General features: G+C 49.3%; 3 protein-coding genes and 1 long non-coding RNA gene across 5 annotated transcripts; 3 read left to right on the top strand and 1 right to left on the bottom strand.

The window, feature by feature from the left end:
• Positions 1-5,790, top strand: LOC100834119. 2 transcript variants are annotated; one of them, XM_014901406.2, is made up of 7 exons: positions 1-472; positions 1,423-1,568; positions 2,955-3,038; positions 3,395-3,563; positions 3,700-3,798; positions 4,988-5,070; positions 5,196-5,790. In XM_014901406.2, the coding sequence occupies exons 1-7, from the start codon at positions 95-97 to the stop codon at positions 5,326-5,328; spliced, it is 1,092 nt and encodes a 363-aa protein (XP_014756892.1). In that variant the 5' UTR covers positions 1-94; the 3' UTR covers positions 5,329-5,790. The 2 variants fall into 2 exon arrangements, with proteins under 2 accessions (XP_014756892.1, XP_003573794.1); XM_003573746.3 differs by lacking the exon at positions 2,955-3,038 and having other exon boundaries at positions 4-472.
• Positions 5,791-5,943: 153 nt separating this feature from the next.
• LOC100833601 (cellulose synthase-like protein D3) lies at positions 5,944-9,857 on the bottom strand. The gene is made up of 3 exons (XM_003573744.4): positions 7,299-9,857; positions 6,877-7,207; positions 5,944-6,777 (listed from the first exon to the last, which is right to left on the bottom strand). The coding sequence occupies exons 1-3, from the start codon at positions 9,855-9,857 to the stop codon at positions 6,317-6,319; spliced, it is 3,351 nt and encodes a 1,116-aa protein (XP_003573792.1). The 3' UTR covers positions 5,944-6,316.
• A 976-nt stretch (positions 9,858-10,833) lies between these two features.
• Positions 10,834-11,334, top strand: LOC104584105 (proline-rich receptor-like protein kinase PERK9). The gene has a single exon (XM_010238241.1). It carries the CDS (start codon positions 10,834-10,836, stop codon positions 11,332-11,334), a length of 501 nt encoding a protein of 166 aa, XP_010236543.1.
• A 271-nt stretch (positions 11,335-11,605) lies between these two features.
• LOC112272035 lies at positions 11,606-12,546 on the top strand. The gene is made up of 2 exons (XR_002965714.1): positions 11,606-11,674; positions 12,166-12,546. It is a non-coding gene; the product is annotated as an uncharacterized LOC112272035 (long non-coding RNA).

The raw sequence follows: 12,546 nt of genomic DNA, 5'->3' as shown, positions 1-12,546 counted from the left end.
TCGATTCCTAATCCAAAGAACGGGAAACGAGACCATATCCTCTCTCCCACCCTTGGCACTCCCTCCCTCTCGCGGGAGCTCGAACCTCACCACCATGGCTCTCGTGCTCACCTGCGCCCAAGCTCCCCTCCCCACGCTGCGCAAACCACCACGCCTCCTAATCGCGAGAATTGCCACCTTTACCAGAGCCAATGCCCCTCTCTTCGGCTCCGCGCGCGGGTGCGAAGGAGGAGCGGCGCGGCGTCGGGGCTGGGCCCAAATCTGCCGGGACTCCTCCCTCCAGGAACCGCCGGGCGTCGGTCCCCCGGAGCAGGAGAAAGAGAGCAAGGACGACATGGCAGCGGCGACCGTCCCCCAGATCGGAGGTGGCGGCGGCGGGCGGCTTAGCGACTGGACGACGTCGGTGCTGCTCTTCGGGTTCTGGGCGGGGATTATTTACTACGTCTTCCAGCTCGCGCCCAACCAGACGCCGGTACGTATGGCTGGGTGGGTATATTCACAATCCTTTGTTCCTCCATGGGAATTTATCGAGTGTCTGAGTGTCAGTTGCTTGCTTTACACTTTGGTGAATTTGAGTCCTTGGTTGTAGTGGCATCGGTGACAATCCTAGGCGACAGTCGCACGTGTTGTGACATCTTTACTCGTTAGGATCCTGTGCTGAGTCTTGACCACAGTATGCTAATTTGTCCAGTCGCACAACCTTTGGAGTTCGGAGTTAATTTTGAACCCAGTCACAATGTTTTTTTGGAAAACAAATCCTGGTGAATCACTGAACGTCTTTATCAATCACTTATACTTTCGTCAAATTACTGACGCCTGATGCCATAGTTGGCTTTCTAAATTGTGCCTTCTTCAGGAAGGGTCTCACTCTCAAGTTGTTATAGATAACTAGCACAATTCTGGTGTGTTGCTGCGGATTAGAGGAAAAATCATACCCGTCTAAGAAGAGTATATTATGATTTGTGCGATCAAATCACTCATACACGCTCTAATCCAAACATTTGTGTGAGATCCAGCATTTAGCTTGTCTCGGATTTGACGGACTGTCGCCACCAATTTACATTTTTATAGTATTAACGACCCGCATAGTACCCGTGCATGCGTTGCTATGGAGTAAAAAAAAATACACTGCATGTTTAAAGAGGACACCTCTAAATATGCTGTAATATCATTTATTACCTCAGATCAAATAATCCATATCAGCTCTCGTCTCAATGATTTGTGCAAAATCAATGAGTGACATAGTCTGAAGTTGATGGACCGCTACCACAAATTTAGATCTTTATAGGAGTAAAGAAAATCTCCCATTTCATTCGGTGACTGCTTGTGTTTTCAGCTCGAGGAACACAGGCACTCTTTGCATGACTAGTGTTACAGCACGTGACAATGGCTCACTAGTTCTTCACCCCATTTTGGTTGCAGTACAGAGACACATACTTCTTGCAAAAGCTTCTTTCTCTTAAAGGTGATGATGGCTTCCGAATGAATGGAGTTCTTGTGTCTCTATGGTACATAATGGGACTCTGGCCACTAGTGTACAGCATGTTGCTTCTTCCTACTGGCAGAAGGTAAATGGATCAGCAAATTTCTTTTCACGCACTTCCTTTTTGTTACCTCTACAGTTGCAGCAAAGAACCACATCATGTTTCATGTGCAGATTGATTTAAGCACCTTCTTAATGTATGTTTTAGCACATGTGTCTGTTTTATGATTAAACAAGAGTTGTCTTGAGGAACTTAAATGGTTATCTATGGACTTTCGTCAAGATGTACTGTACACATGGTGCTCATTATGCCTACATAATCATCTTCTAGTTCTCTTTAGATTTGAAGGTACACATAGGGTTGGAGAAAACTCAAATCTCACGAGCTTGAAGAGTATCGTTAGGTCTCGGCTTGAACTTGTGCCCTTAACAAGCCCACCTGAGCTGAGCATGATTTTTTTCTTGTTACACTAGCTAAAATACCTGTGACGATGCTACGGACAAAACAAATTAGACTACTCGGTGTAGACAAATTAAATTGAAAAACAATATTATAAGTTAGCGGAACTTGCTAACAATCTTATCTCAATTATCTTAATCATTTAATGGATTTAATTTTTTTTCTCGAAATCGCCAAGCAGCGTGTCATTTTCATTGAGAAGAAAGCGCAAGAAGCGCAGGCACAACGAGGCAACAAAAAACGGGACCCAACGGATCCCCAAACAAAAAAAGGACGAAAGAGAAACAAAGGCCAAAGGCAGAAATCGAAACCAAGTCCGGGGAACGCGCATGTAGGGGGAGGTGGTCTAGTGCCCGTGCGCCTGCGCACGCCACAAGTCCGCCTCGACAAGGATATCCTCGGCAAGCCGAGCCCCTACCGGTCTAACACCCTCGAAGATGCACGCATTCCGCAGCTTTCAAATGGATTTAATTGTATTAGAAGGCGGTGAGAAGTTTTTTACAATAAAAAAAGGTAGTGAAGTGACGGACCACCGTCAACAATTGCCTCTTTTATGAGTAAAGATAATGAGCCGAGCTGAGCTATTAGAATAGCTCGTAGAAAATGTGAGCCCCATGCCCCAGCACGGCAATGAAGCCCACTCACTAAGCCTACTCGGTGGCCCAAGGCCCACCGACCACATCACAAGCTCAAGCTCATTATAGAGTAGATTGTTCTCATCTCTCAAGATTGAGTCTGCCAGGTTCTGTTTTGTAGATTCAGTCGAGTAGCAATGGAGCATGTAATTGGCGGTTATTTACAGGTTTTGGTGCATTTTTGTCCATGTGAATTGTCTCATAGAGCATGAAGCTGTCCTTACAAGCTAACTCTAGTTTCTGCGTAAGCTAAGTCAAGCAATGAGGTTTGCTTTTTAAGCTAACAATCTGAGCCGATCATGGCCGAGCTGATTTGTTACGCACCCTATGTACACAAGTACACAACAGTCCATTTTCTGATAGAAAAACCTGGCAGGCACAACATTCACAGACCAACACAAGCGTGCTGGGCTCATGGATCACAGTTCAGTCTTTCAGTGAATCGCATCCAATACAATTAGTATGTTTTATAATCTTGGTATTTGTTATCTTCTTTATCTTTTGGAGTTACTGTAATCACAAACATGAGATATTTCTTTGTCAAAGAGAAGTGTTTCCTTCCTCGTTACGGTGGTTTTCAAAGACTACTATATGGACTGATTTCTTGAATTTTAAGAACTTACTAAACATATTTGCAAAACATAAGAAGTGCTTCTTCCTCTTTATATGTTCTAGTAATGACTTTGGACTAGCAATGATTTCTTGATCAACGTATCAAAACAAACATAACTAACATCATCTTTTCTCCTATGTACTGTATTGTTCTTTAGAATTACATGACTGTATTATTTATGTTACAGTAAAAACTTATTGCAGTTCACAAAGCAAGATTCCTGTCTGGCCATTTCTGGTTCTTTCATGCTTTGGAGGAGCATATGCTTTGATTCCTTACTTTGTTCTATGGAAACCTCCTCCACCTGCCATCGATGAAGACGAAATTGGACAATGGCCATTAAAATTTCTTGAATCAAAATTAACAGCAGGAGTATGTTCTAGTTTTACTGTTCTTTGCATTCTCAAACTCTTGATTTAGTATCTTGTGGTATCAGTTAGCCATCTTCAAACGCTAGCTAGTCCACTTTTGTAATTATTGAGAAGATTTCCTTCCAATTGTGTTACAGGTAATGTTTGCTGTGGGCCTTGGACTGATTATATATGCAGGCAAAGCTGGTGGTGATGATTGGCGCGAATTCTTTCAGTACTTTAGAGAGAGCAAGTTTGTAAGTTCTGCATTATTCAAATCTTGGCAAAATATGATTTTAAAAAGTTCACGTGGAAAATTAAGGGCCCCATTTAATAAATAACCATCAGTAACTACTAGTTAAAGTTGGTATTACCGTATTAGCAATACTAAGTGAGTGGTCATTTTTATTCAGTAGTCTGGGAAATTCTTACTGATTCACATACACTCTACATTCTCCTCATTTTCTTTTAGTTGCCACACAACTTTCAAACCCCACTTTTCTCCTCTATTGTTGTGAAATTAACTCATCCTTGATCTAGCTACAAAAACACATCTCTGTCGCTTCTACCTGAAAAAAACTGATCCCCTCATCTACCTAAATAGAAATCACCTATCTGAGACGGTGATGGTAAATTAGTACTCCAAGAATTCATTCGTATGAAAAACGTGGTCACCTACATATTCTAAAGATATCAAACAGTGAGATTTATTTTCGCAATACAACTACTGCATATAGAATCTTGTGGACTGTTGTAACAAATGTTTTTGAATAACATTAGAAGAATGGTGTTTTCTTATGTAAGCTAGAACTTGTATATTCCTCCGTCCAACAAAAGATGTCTTAACTTTGTCCAAATTTGAATGCATCTATACACTAAGTCATGTCTAGATACATTCAAATTTTGACAAACTTGAGACATCTTTTGTTGGACGGAGGGAGTACTTTATTTTCGGTAATCCTATTTTAATAGAACTTGCGAAATGATATTTTCATAATTAACCTCTTAAATGTACTTGAATCAACCAGATTTAGCACAGGGCCTCCGAAATGTCAGGTGCAGCCCTGTCATATTTCTAATTATATTAAATGCATTATACAATCTCAACACATGGAGTGATGTAGGCACATTAGAAAATGTAGAATATAGACAGGTTTAAAGTGGAGAAAGCACATATGGACATATGCAAAAAAAACAAGTAAAAATTAGCCCCTCATTGGGTTTTCTCAGTTTTCCACCATAGCTTGTGGAACATTTGTTCACTTGACCATGTCATGGTTTGACTTGATATGGTTGGTCCCTTGGTGGTTGCCATATATTGAAATGGAATGAATATCTGTTGTTTTAGAATTTTTTGTGGCCAAACTAATTTCCTGTCTGTTGTTTTTAAAAGTATGAAAGTTTTGAGGCCGAACTAATTTCCAGTGTTTCCATGAAATCTATCAGATCCATGCCACATGCCTTGATTTTTGTTTGCTCTCGACCTTCTCACCATTCTGGGTCTACAATGACATGACAGCAAGGCGATGGTAAGGGAGCTCGTTCCATTGCTCAACTTTATGTTAAAATCACAATAATAAAATTACACCTTGGCTGATGCAAACTTAACAAATACATGCATCAAATGTCATTTCTATTATCATTCTGTTTGCAGGAAAAATGGTTCCTGGGTTCTTCCGCTAGCACTTATCCCATTTCTGGGACCCTCATTGTATCTTCTGCTGCGTCCATCTCTCTCTTCTCTACTGGGAGCAAGTGCTGCATCATCTGATAAACCACAGAAATAACTGGAATCTAGCTAAGGACTAATTTTGGCCATGAGCAAACGATATAGATAAGAAGACCGGTTAAGAACTGATCCTGGAAATCGCATGCACCAGTTTGATCAGGAAAATTTCGCAGAGTTGGCCTTTAAGTACGGAGTTCGACTTGAAAAGGATTTCTGGGGAATGACACTGCATCGATTCAGCATGTGAACACCACAAAATGTTTTCAACAATTAAGTCAGATAATTAGCAGCATTTATAAACAAAAAAATATAAGGATATTATGCTGTGATATTCTGTCTCTGTATAAACAATTTTGATCTTTGTAAATAATATAGGTTACCATTCGTGGTTATGACCAAAGGAAGTGCTAATAGAAAGGCCTTTCCGGAGCAACTGCACAGCAGGGGTTTAATGTTCTCTACTTTAGTTTGTATTATACAAAGTTAACAATAGTAATGCCAAATTACTAAGATGGATGTATGGATTAACATTGCACCGCCAACTTTTTTGTTTCGCCCAAATGCTTGGGTTACTTACAATCAGTTAAGTTGCAGAGTTCCACTGGACACCAAAAGTTACTTTCTATTGTTCTAATCCCAACAACCAACAAGAAACATCTCAGAACTTTCAACATGAGTTCAAGGTCAAGCAGAATTAAATATACACTGAATGTTATATGATTATATCCAGGGGCACCAGGAGGATATAACTTATATCCTCTGTTCTTCAGTTCAGTTTGAGCTGTACAAAAGCCCATTTCTGTACAGAAACACTGACCAAATCCTTTGAAGCATTCAGAGCTTCAGTCTACGAGAGAACATCTGTTCAGAAGTCGACACCATCAACTTTCCTAACTCATCTATTGCACCGCACCATCTGGATCCCAGTTAAGCTTAATGGTAGCATGCCTGTATATGCATGCAGCACGTACCGACTTCGGACGGCACATACACCAACAACACCAGTAAGGAGGTAACATGTGAAGACTCTTCTAATATGTGGATCATCAAGGGAACTGGAAGCCGCCGCCGCTACGAACACCACCGCTGGAGTTGGCGTCCGGCGGGCTGATGGCGACCCAGAGGAGGGAGACGGTGATGGAGATGAGGCCTGACCAGACGAAGACGATGGTGGGTGTCTTGCCGCGGCGTCCCATGAGCCCCTTGGCGAACGGGTAGAGGTGCACCAGCACCCAGAAGCTGAAGAAGCCGCCGCCGATGAACTTGCCCCACCGCGGGTTGTCGCTGTAGACGGTGCGCGCGAAGGCGAAGGCGATGGCGATGATGTTGACCATGCCGATGGTGATGGGCGGGATGAGCAGTGAGGACCACTTGACGACGTAGAGGTCGGCATAGATGTCCTCGTTGTCCTCCGCGGCCGCCTTGGCCGTGAGCGTGAAGGAGATCTCGATCCCGGCCATCACCTTGAGCAGGCCCTGCACGACCGCGTACAGGTGCGCGCTTGTGCCTGCCATGGATCACCCACATATACATATCACGTTCATGTGTCCAAATTAACAACACATTTGAAACATGAGATGTAGCTTATAGATTGATGGAGTAGTGCCTGAGATGAGCCAGAACTGCTCGTTGCGCCACCAGTCCTCGAGCTCGATGCCGGACCACTTGACCTCGAGGACGCCGAGCGCGATGAGTGTGATGGTGATGGTGAGGAGGTAGAAGAGGAAAGCCACGTTGAGCGTCTGCACGATGAAGAAGCCGGAGAAGAGGGAGAGCGCCGGGATGAAGCAGTAGGTGAGCAGGAAGATGGATGTGAATGGGTAGATGCCCACGTTGAGGTACGCCACCCGCTGCAGGAACATGAGCTTCCGCGAAGCCAGGAACGCGTTGTTCCTCGAGAAGAAGATCTCCACCGACCCCGTCGCCCAACGCAGCACCTGCAGATCGTTGATCACCACCTCTAATCAACAAACAATTCTTTGTCGTTGATGAATCACACGGCTGGGAAAGGAATGATGAATGGTGAACCTGGTGGAGGCGGTCGGTCATGTTGATGGGGGCCGTGCCGAGAAATGCGTCGCGCTTGCTGATCCAGTAAACTGAGCGCCAGCCGCGGTTGTGCATCCGGTAGCCCGTCACCACATCCTCCGTGACGGAGCCATAGATCCAGCCCACTCGGTCGCCCCACTCGGTCTTGTCCTCGTACCAGCACGAGATGACTGACACGGCCTCGGCCACCGTGGGCGGGTCCAACGGCGGCCGCGGCACGGTGAGCGATCCCGGCGGCCGCCCGTGCAGCACGGCCGGGTGGTCGGCGATGGGCCGCGCCTGGAACTCTGCCACGGGGATCGACGCCAGCATCGCAGATGAGTTCCCAAAGCGCCGGGGCACCAGCTGCGCTGTAAGCTCGGTGTCGAAGTCCTCCGTCTTGAGCGACTGCGTGTCTGACTCCGGGTCCGCCCTGAACATGGTCACCTTCTTCTTCTTGAACAGCCACCCCGTGTATTCGGAGGTGCGCGGCGGGTCGAAGCCGTAGAGCGCAAACCGCCGGAACATGCAGCCCGTGCCGACATACATGGGCCCCTGGAGCCCATCCAAGGCGCGCATGTTGCCGTCGAAGAAGACGGTGTTGTGGTTGGCGTAGCGGTCCGAGGGGTCGATGCCCTCGAACCGCTGCGGGAACTGGATGTAGCAGATCCGTTCGCCACCACGGTCCATCATGAAGCACATGGCCTCCCGAACCGCCTGCGCGTTGTTGATGTAGTGGTCACAGTCGAAGTTGAGGATGAAGGGCCCGTTGGACATGACCGCCGAGCATCGCACCAGTGCGTTCATGGCCCCAGCTTTCTTGTTGTGGTCGTACCCCGGCCGCTTCTCTCTCGACATGTACACCAGCATCGGCAGCCGGATGTCCACGTCGCTGTAGTCAATCAACTGCTCCTCGTCGTGCAGCCCGTACAATGGGTCCGGCGAAGGCGGCCTCAGCATCACCTGCAGGATGCCGGCGTGGTTTCCTTTGGCGTGGTCGGGGGCGGACGCGGCCCAGGTGCCCGGCCAGTGTGTGCCGTCAGCCATCCAGGTCGCCTTCTTCACCTTGGGCTGCTCGGACGGGTCGGCACCTGTCTCGCGGAGGTGCTTGAGCATCTTCATGTCCTCGCGGGCGTTGAATGCGTCCGAGCGCCGGCGGATGGAGTCTGGGAGGCCATTCATGCGCACCTTGAACTCATCGTACTCCCGCTTCACCTTGCGCCGGTCCTTGACGAAGTCCGACCGTCGTTTCCCCTTGGTCGGGTCTCCCTTGATGCTGAAGTAGCTGTCCGGGTTGCGGGGCTCAATGTCATGCTTCTTGCAGAAGGGCACCCAGATGTTTGCGAAGCTCGCCGCCTCCGCCATGGCCTCGAAGGTGAGCAGCGCGCCGCCATCGTCAGAAACGTAGCACGCGAGCTTCTCCACCGGGTAGTCCACGGCCAAGATGGAGAGGATGGTGTTGGCCGTGGTGAGCACGGGCTCCTTCTCCGGGTCGGCCGTGGACACGAACACGTCGAGGCCGGGCAGGTCGGACCTGCCATGCGGGTTGGAAGGGGACGGCGTCTCGAACTTCTCCTTGAGCACGGCAAGGTCGGTGCTCCGGTTGATGGGGTTCACCTTGGGGAGAATGTCGAGCAGCCAGGAGAAGGCGAACCAGAGCTCGCAGACGATTGACATGCCCCACAGCCAGAGCGCCTCCATGTTTGGGTTGCGGATACGCCACGTGAGGTAGAAGAGGAGCACGAACATCCGGATGACGATGAAGATCCGGTAAGGGCTGATGATCGACATCGGCATGGGCATCTTACGTGTCAACGGCTTGAACGGCTTCTGGTTCAGGTCAGGGAGCCCGCCATCACCACCGCCGCCGCCGATGCCGTCTTCGTCAAGGTCGTCATCATACATCCCCCCCTTGGGCATGTAAGCGTTGCCATAGCCGTAGGTGCCAGAGCTCTCGAAGAGCCATCGGTTGTGGTCAAACTCCCCGTTCTGGTTCCGGGCAAGAAGTGACTTGTTATTATTGCTGTTGTGGCTCCCGGGCGCCGGGAGGTGGAGCTTGTTCATCCCGTCGCTAGGGTCGTCGTCGGCGTAGTCGCCGATCTTGTAGTGCTCCTTGCAACCCGGGCAGACGCAGCCGTCCTTCTGCGCGTCGATGTAGCAGTCGCGGCAGATCTTGAAGCGGCACTCGCAGGGGTCGATCTCGTCGCCGCGCTCGTCACGCATGGCCTTGCCGTCGCAGGCCGGCATGGCGCAGCCGGACGCCCTGGAGCCTGCCATCTGCGGGTGGGTGACCTCGGAGTCGATGACCTTGTCCATGAGGTGGGCGCGGGTGACGCTGTTGAAGCCGCCCGTGAAGAGCGAGCTGGACACGTACTGCTCCTCGGCCTTCATGGCCACGGAGGACGGATCGTTGTCGGCCATGCCGGGCTGGTTGTCGGGCGTCGGCGGGATGTGCACTGTGTAGTTGCCATATTCCGCCGCCAGCTCGCCCTCCATGTCGATGTCCTCACGGGACAGGCTCAGGTAACGCCCGCTCGCCGTCCGACGCGCGAACTTCATCCCGCCCTGCCCCTGCCCTTGCCCTTGCCCCTGCCCCGCTGCCGACCGGGGCGGCGCGCCGGCGCCGGAGCTCCTCATCCCTTTCTTCCCCTGGGTGTTCGACATCTTCTTCTTCTCCTAGCTAGCTCCTCTCACGCTCTCGGTAGATCCTCGGCGTTTTTACCTGTTAATTACGTGCATTGCTTATTTGGATGGGTCAATTGGGCGACGGCGCCACACATGCGCGTCCATGTCGAAACGGCGGTTTGCAAACCAGGAATGGAGGCGACAAGGGGGAGGAAGGATATGCACGGGCGTGCGGTGGTCGTTGCGAGGGAGACCTGGTCTCCTGCATGGAACGAGAGCTGCCTATATTAAGAGTCCAGGGGAGGGGAGCCGGGTTTAGTGGACAGCGTGCGGTGAAGGAGACCGGTGCGTGTGGTAGCTCAATTGTCTCAAGGCATAGCCAAAACATGCGAGTTTCCGTATGTCGTTGATAAATCAGGGAAACGGTGTAACAGGCCGAGAGCAATCCTTTTCCTTTTAAATCTTTTTGTACTGTTTTGTAATTTATTTATCATTATCGTGTTGTTATGCTCATGTCATCATTAACACGTTGTCATGTCATTAGCATCATTCCACATTTCGTTTGCATGAAACGTCACTTCTTTTGTGTTGTCGTGTGCTTGTCTTTTTGCTGTGTTTCTAAAAGCCTAAAATTATTTTATAAAAAAACTAATTGGGTTTGACAAATTAGTTCCGGTTTTAATTAGACATCACTCTTGTCTCTTATTTTTATTGTGAAAGCTAATCTTGCAAAATGTGTATTTTGGTTTGAAACTTTTGTTGAGCCAAAGGCCCATTAAACCAAAACCCTAGTTTTCCCCTTAATCCCCTTTTTCCTTTCTTTTCTTCCTCTCTTCCTCCGAGCCGCCGCCGCAGCCTTCTTTCTCCTTCTTCCTTCTCCACCCGATCTCTCCCTTCCCCGAGCTCCTCCATGGCTGGCTCCCTCTCTCACCTGCTGCTCCCCGTCGCCGTGCCTCCCCTTGCTCCCTCCATCTCCCCTCTCCACCTCGGCCGAGCCGCCTCTCCCGTCGCCGCGCACCTCCCCTCACTCCACGCAACCACCGTGCCGCCCAAGCTCCCCGCGCGCCTCCCGCTCCCCTCGCCGGCCCGCTCCGCCTCCCCTGCTCCAGCGCCACCACCTCGCCGGCCCGCTCCGCCTCTCTCTTCCCCGTCGCCGAGCTCGCCCCTCACCCGCGCCTCTGCTCCGGCCGCCTCGCCGCGCGCCTCCCCTCGCTCCCCGCGCAGCTTCGCCGCCGAGCCCGCTCTGTCTCCCCTTCTCCTTGCTGCCGCGCGCCTCCAGTGCACCGTGCCGCCCGAGCTCCCTGCTCCGCTCCACCTCCGCGCGAGCTCCGCCGCCAGCACCCACCTGCAGCGCTCCCCACCAGCCTCCTCTGCCTCCAGCGCGCTGCTGCCGCCCGGCGTGTTGGCCTAGCCCAGCCCGGACCAGGCCCGAGCAAGCCCGGCACGCCCAAGCCCAAGCCAGATCCAAGCCCAGGCCCGTGCTCTCTTTTCCTTTTTCTTCTTTTCCTGAAATTGTTAAACCTTGACGTGTGGGCCCTGCTTGTCAGTCTGTGTGCTACTGTTTGTTGCCGCTGCCTGCTACTGTGTTGCCGCTGCTCCGCGTCGAGCCGCCTTGCTGCTGCACTTCGTCGATGCCCACGAAAAACCACATCGCCTTGGAGATGAAGCCGCGCGACTACATCGCCTACGTGTACAACTACTTCCTCTACGACGACTACTTCGTCTACATCGCGACGCCGCACGTGTCCAAGGTATAACGTGCGACCGTTCCGTGAAGCTCACCGTTTCGTGTCATAGACCCGTACGTTGCGAATAGTGAAATGCATGTGTTGTATGAGATGCCGTGTATGTACCGATAATATCGATAGTTGCAGGTACCTCGTTGGTGTGTGCAACCCCGACCGAGTTGTTTGTTTGGTGTGTTGTTCTTGTTTTAAAGCATGCATCGCACTTATCCATGCCATTGTCATGCATCTTAATACAACTATAAGATTATTGTGTGTAATTAATCAATTAAACTCTATTCCTTGCATATGGAGTTGTATATGTGCTATGTGTAGTATTTTCGGACTCCATTTAACTTGGTGATCGTATATCGGATGATTTACTTTCGGAATCCTTAATATGTCATGCATCATCCCTATGTCACGCATCATTCCTTGATTGTGCATATTAATTACCATGTGTATCTTATATGCTTATACTTTTCTTTTATGTGGTGTATTTGCTTCTTCCTCGCTAGTCTTCGAGTCCTACGACGACGACTACGCTTGTGTTCTTTTTCTAGGATTCTTTCTCAATTCCGGGCAATTGAGTACTCCAGGCAAGCAGCCCTTCCGTGACCATGTTGACTTTACCTATTGCTTCTCCTTCAATCTTGCATTAAGTTATGATCTCAGTCTTGTCACGATGCTTCTAGGTTGCATAGCTTTTTAGTCAGCTCTACTTATTGCCCTATGTCTTGTTACTTGTCCTAATACCATGTCACATGTTTGCTTGTTGCCCTAGTTGGTCATTAGATGTCATGCTTAGACTGCTAGTCTAGTGTCCTTACTTGGGGTTAAACAATTGCTACATCCACATGCTACTTTCTGTATTTAAATACAATTATTAATCTGTGACA

This window comes from Brachypodium distachyon, chromosome 3, assembly GCF_000005505.3.
Source record: "Brachypodium distachyon strain Bd21 chromosome 3, Brachypodium_distachyon_v3.0, whole genome shotgun sequence".
Taxonomy (NCBI): Eukaryota; Viridiplantae; Streptophyta; class Magnoliopsida; order Poales; family Poaceae; genus Brachypodium; species Brachypodium distachyon.
Note: the sequence above shows the minus strand (reverse complement) of the source record. Positions and strands in the feature narration are given on the sequence as shown.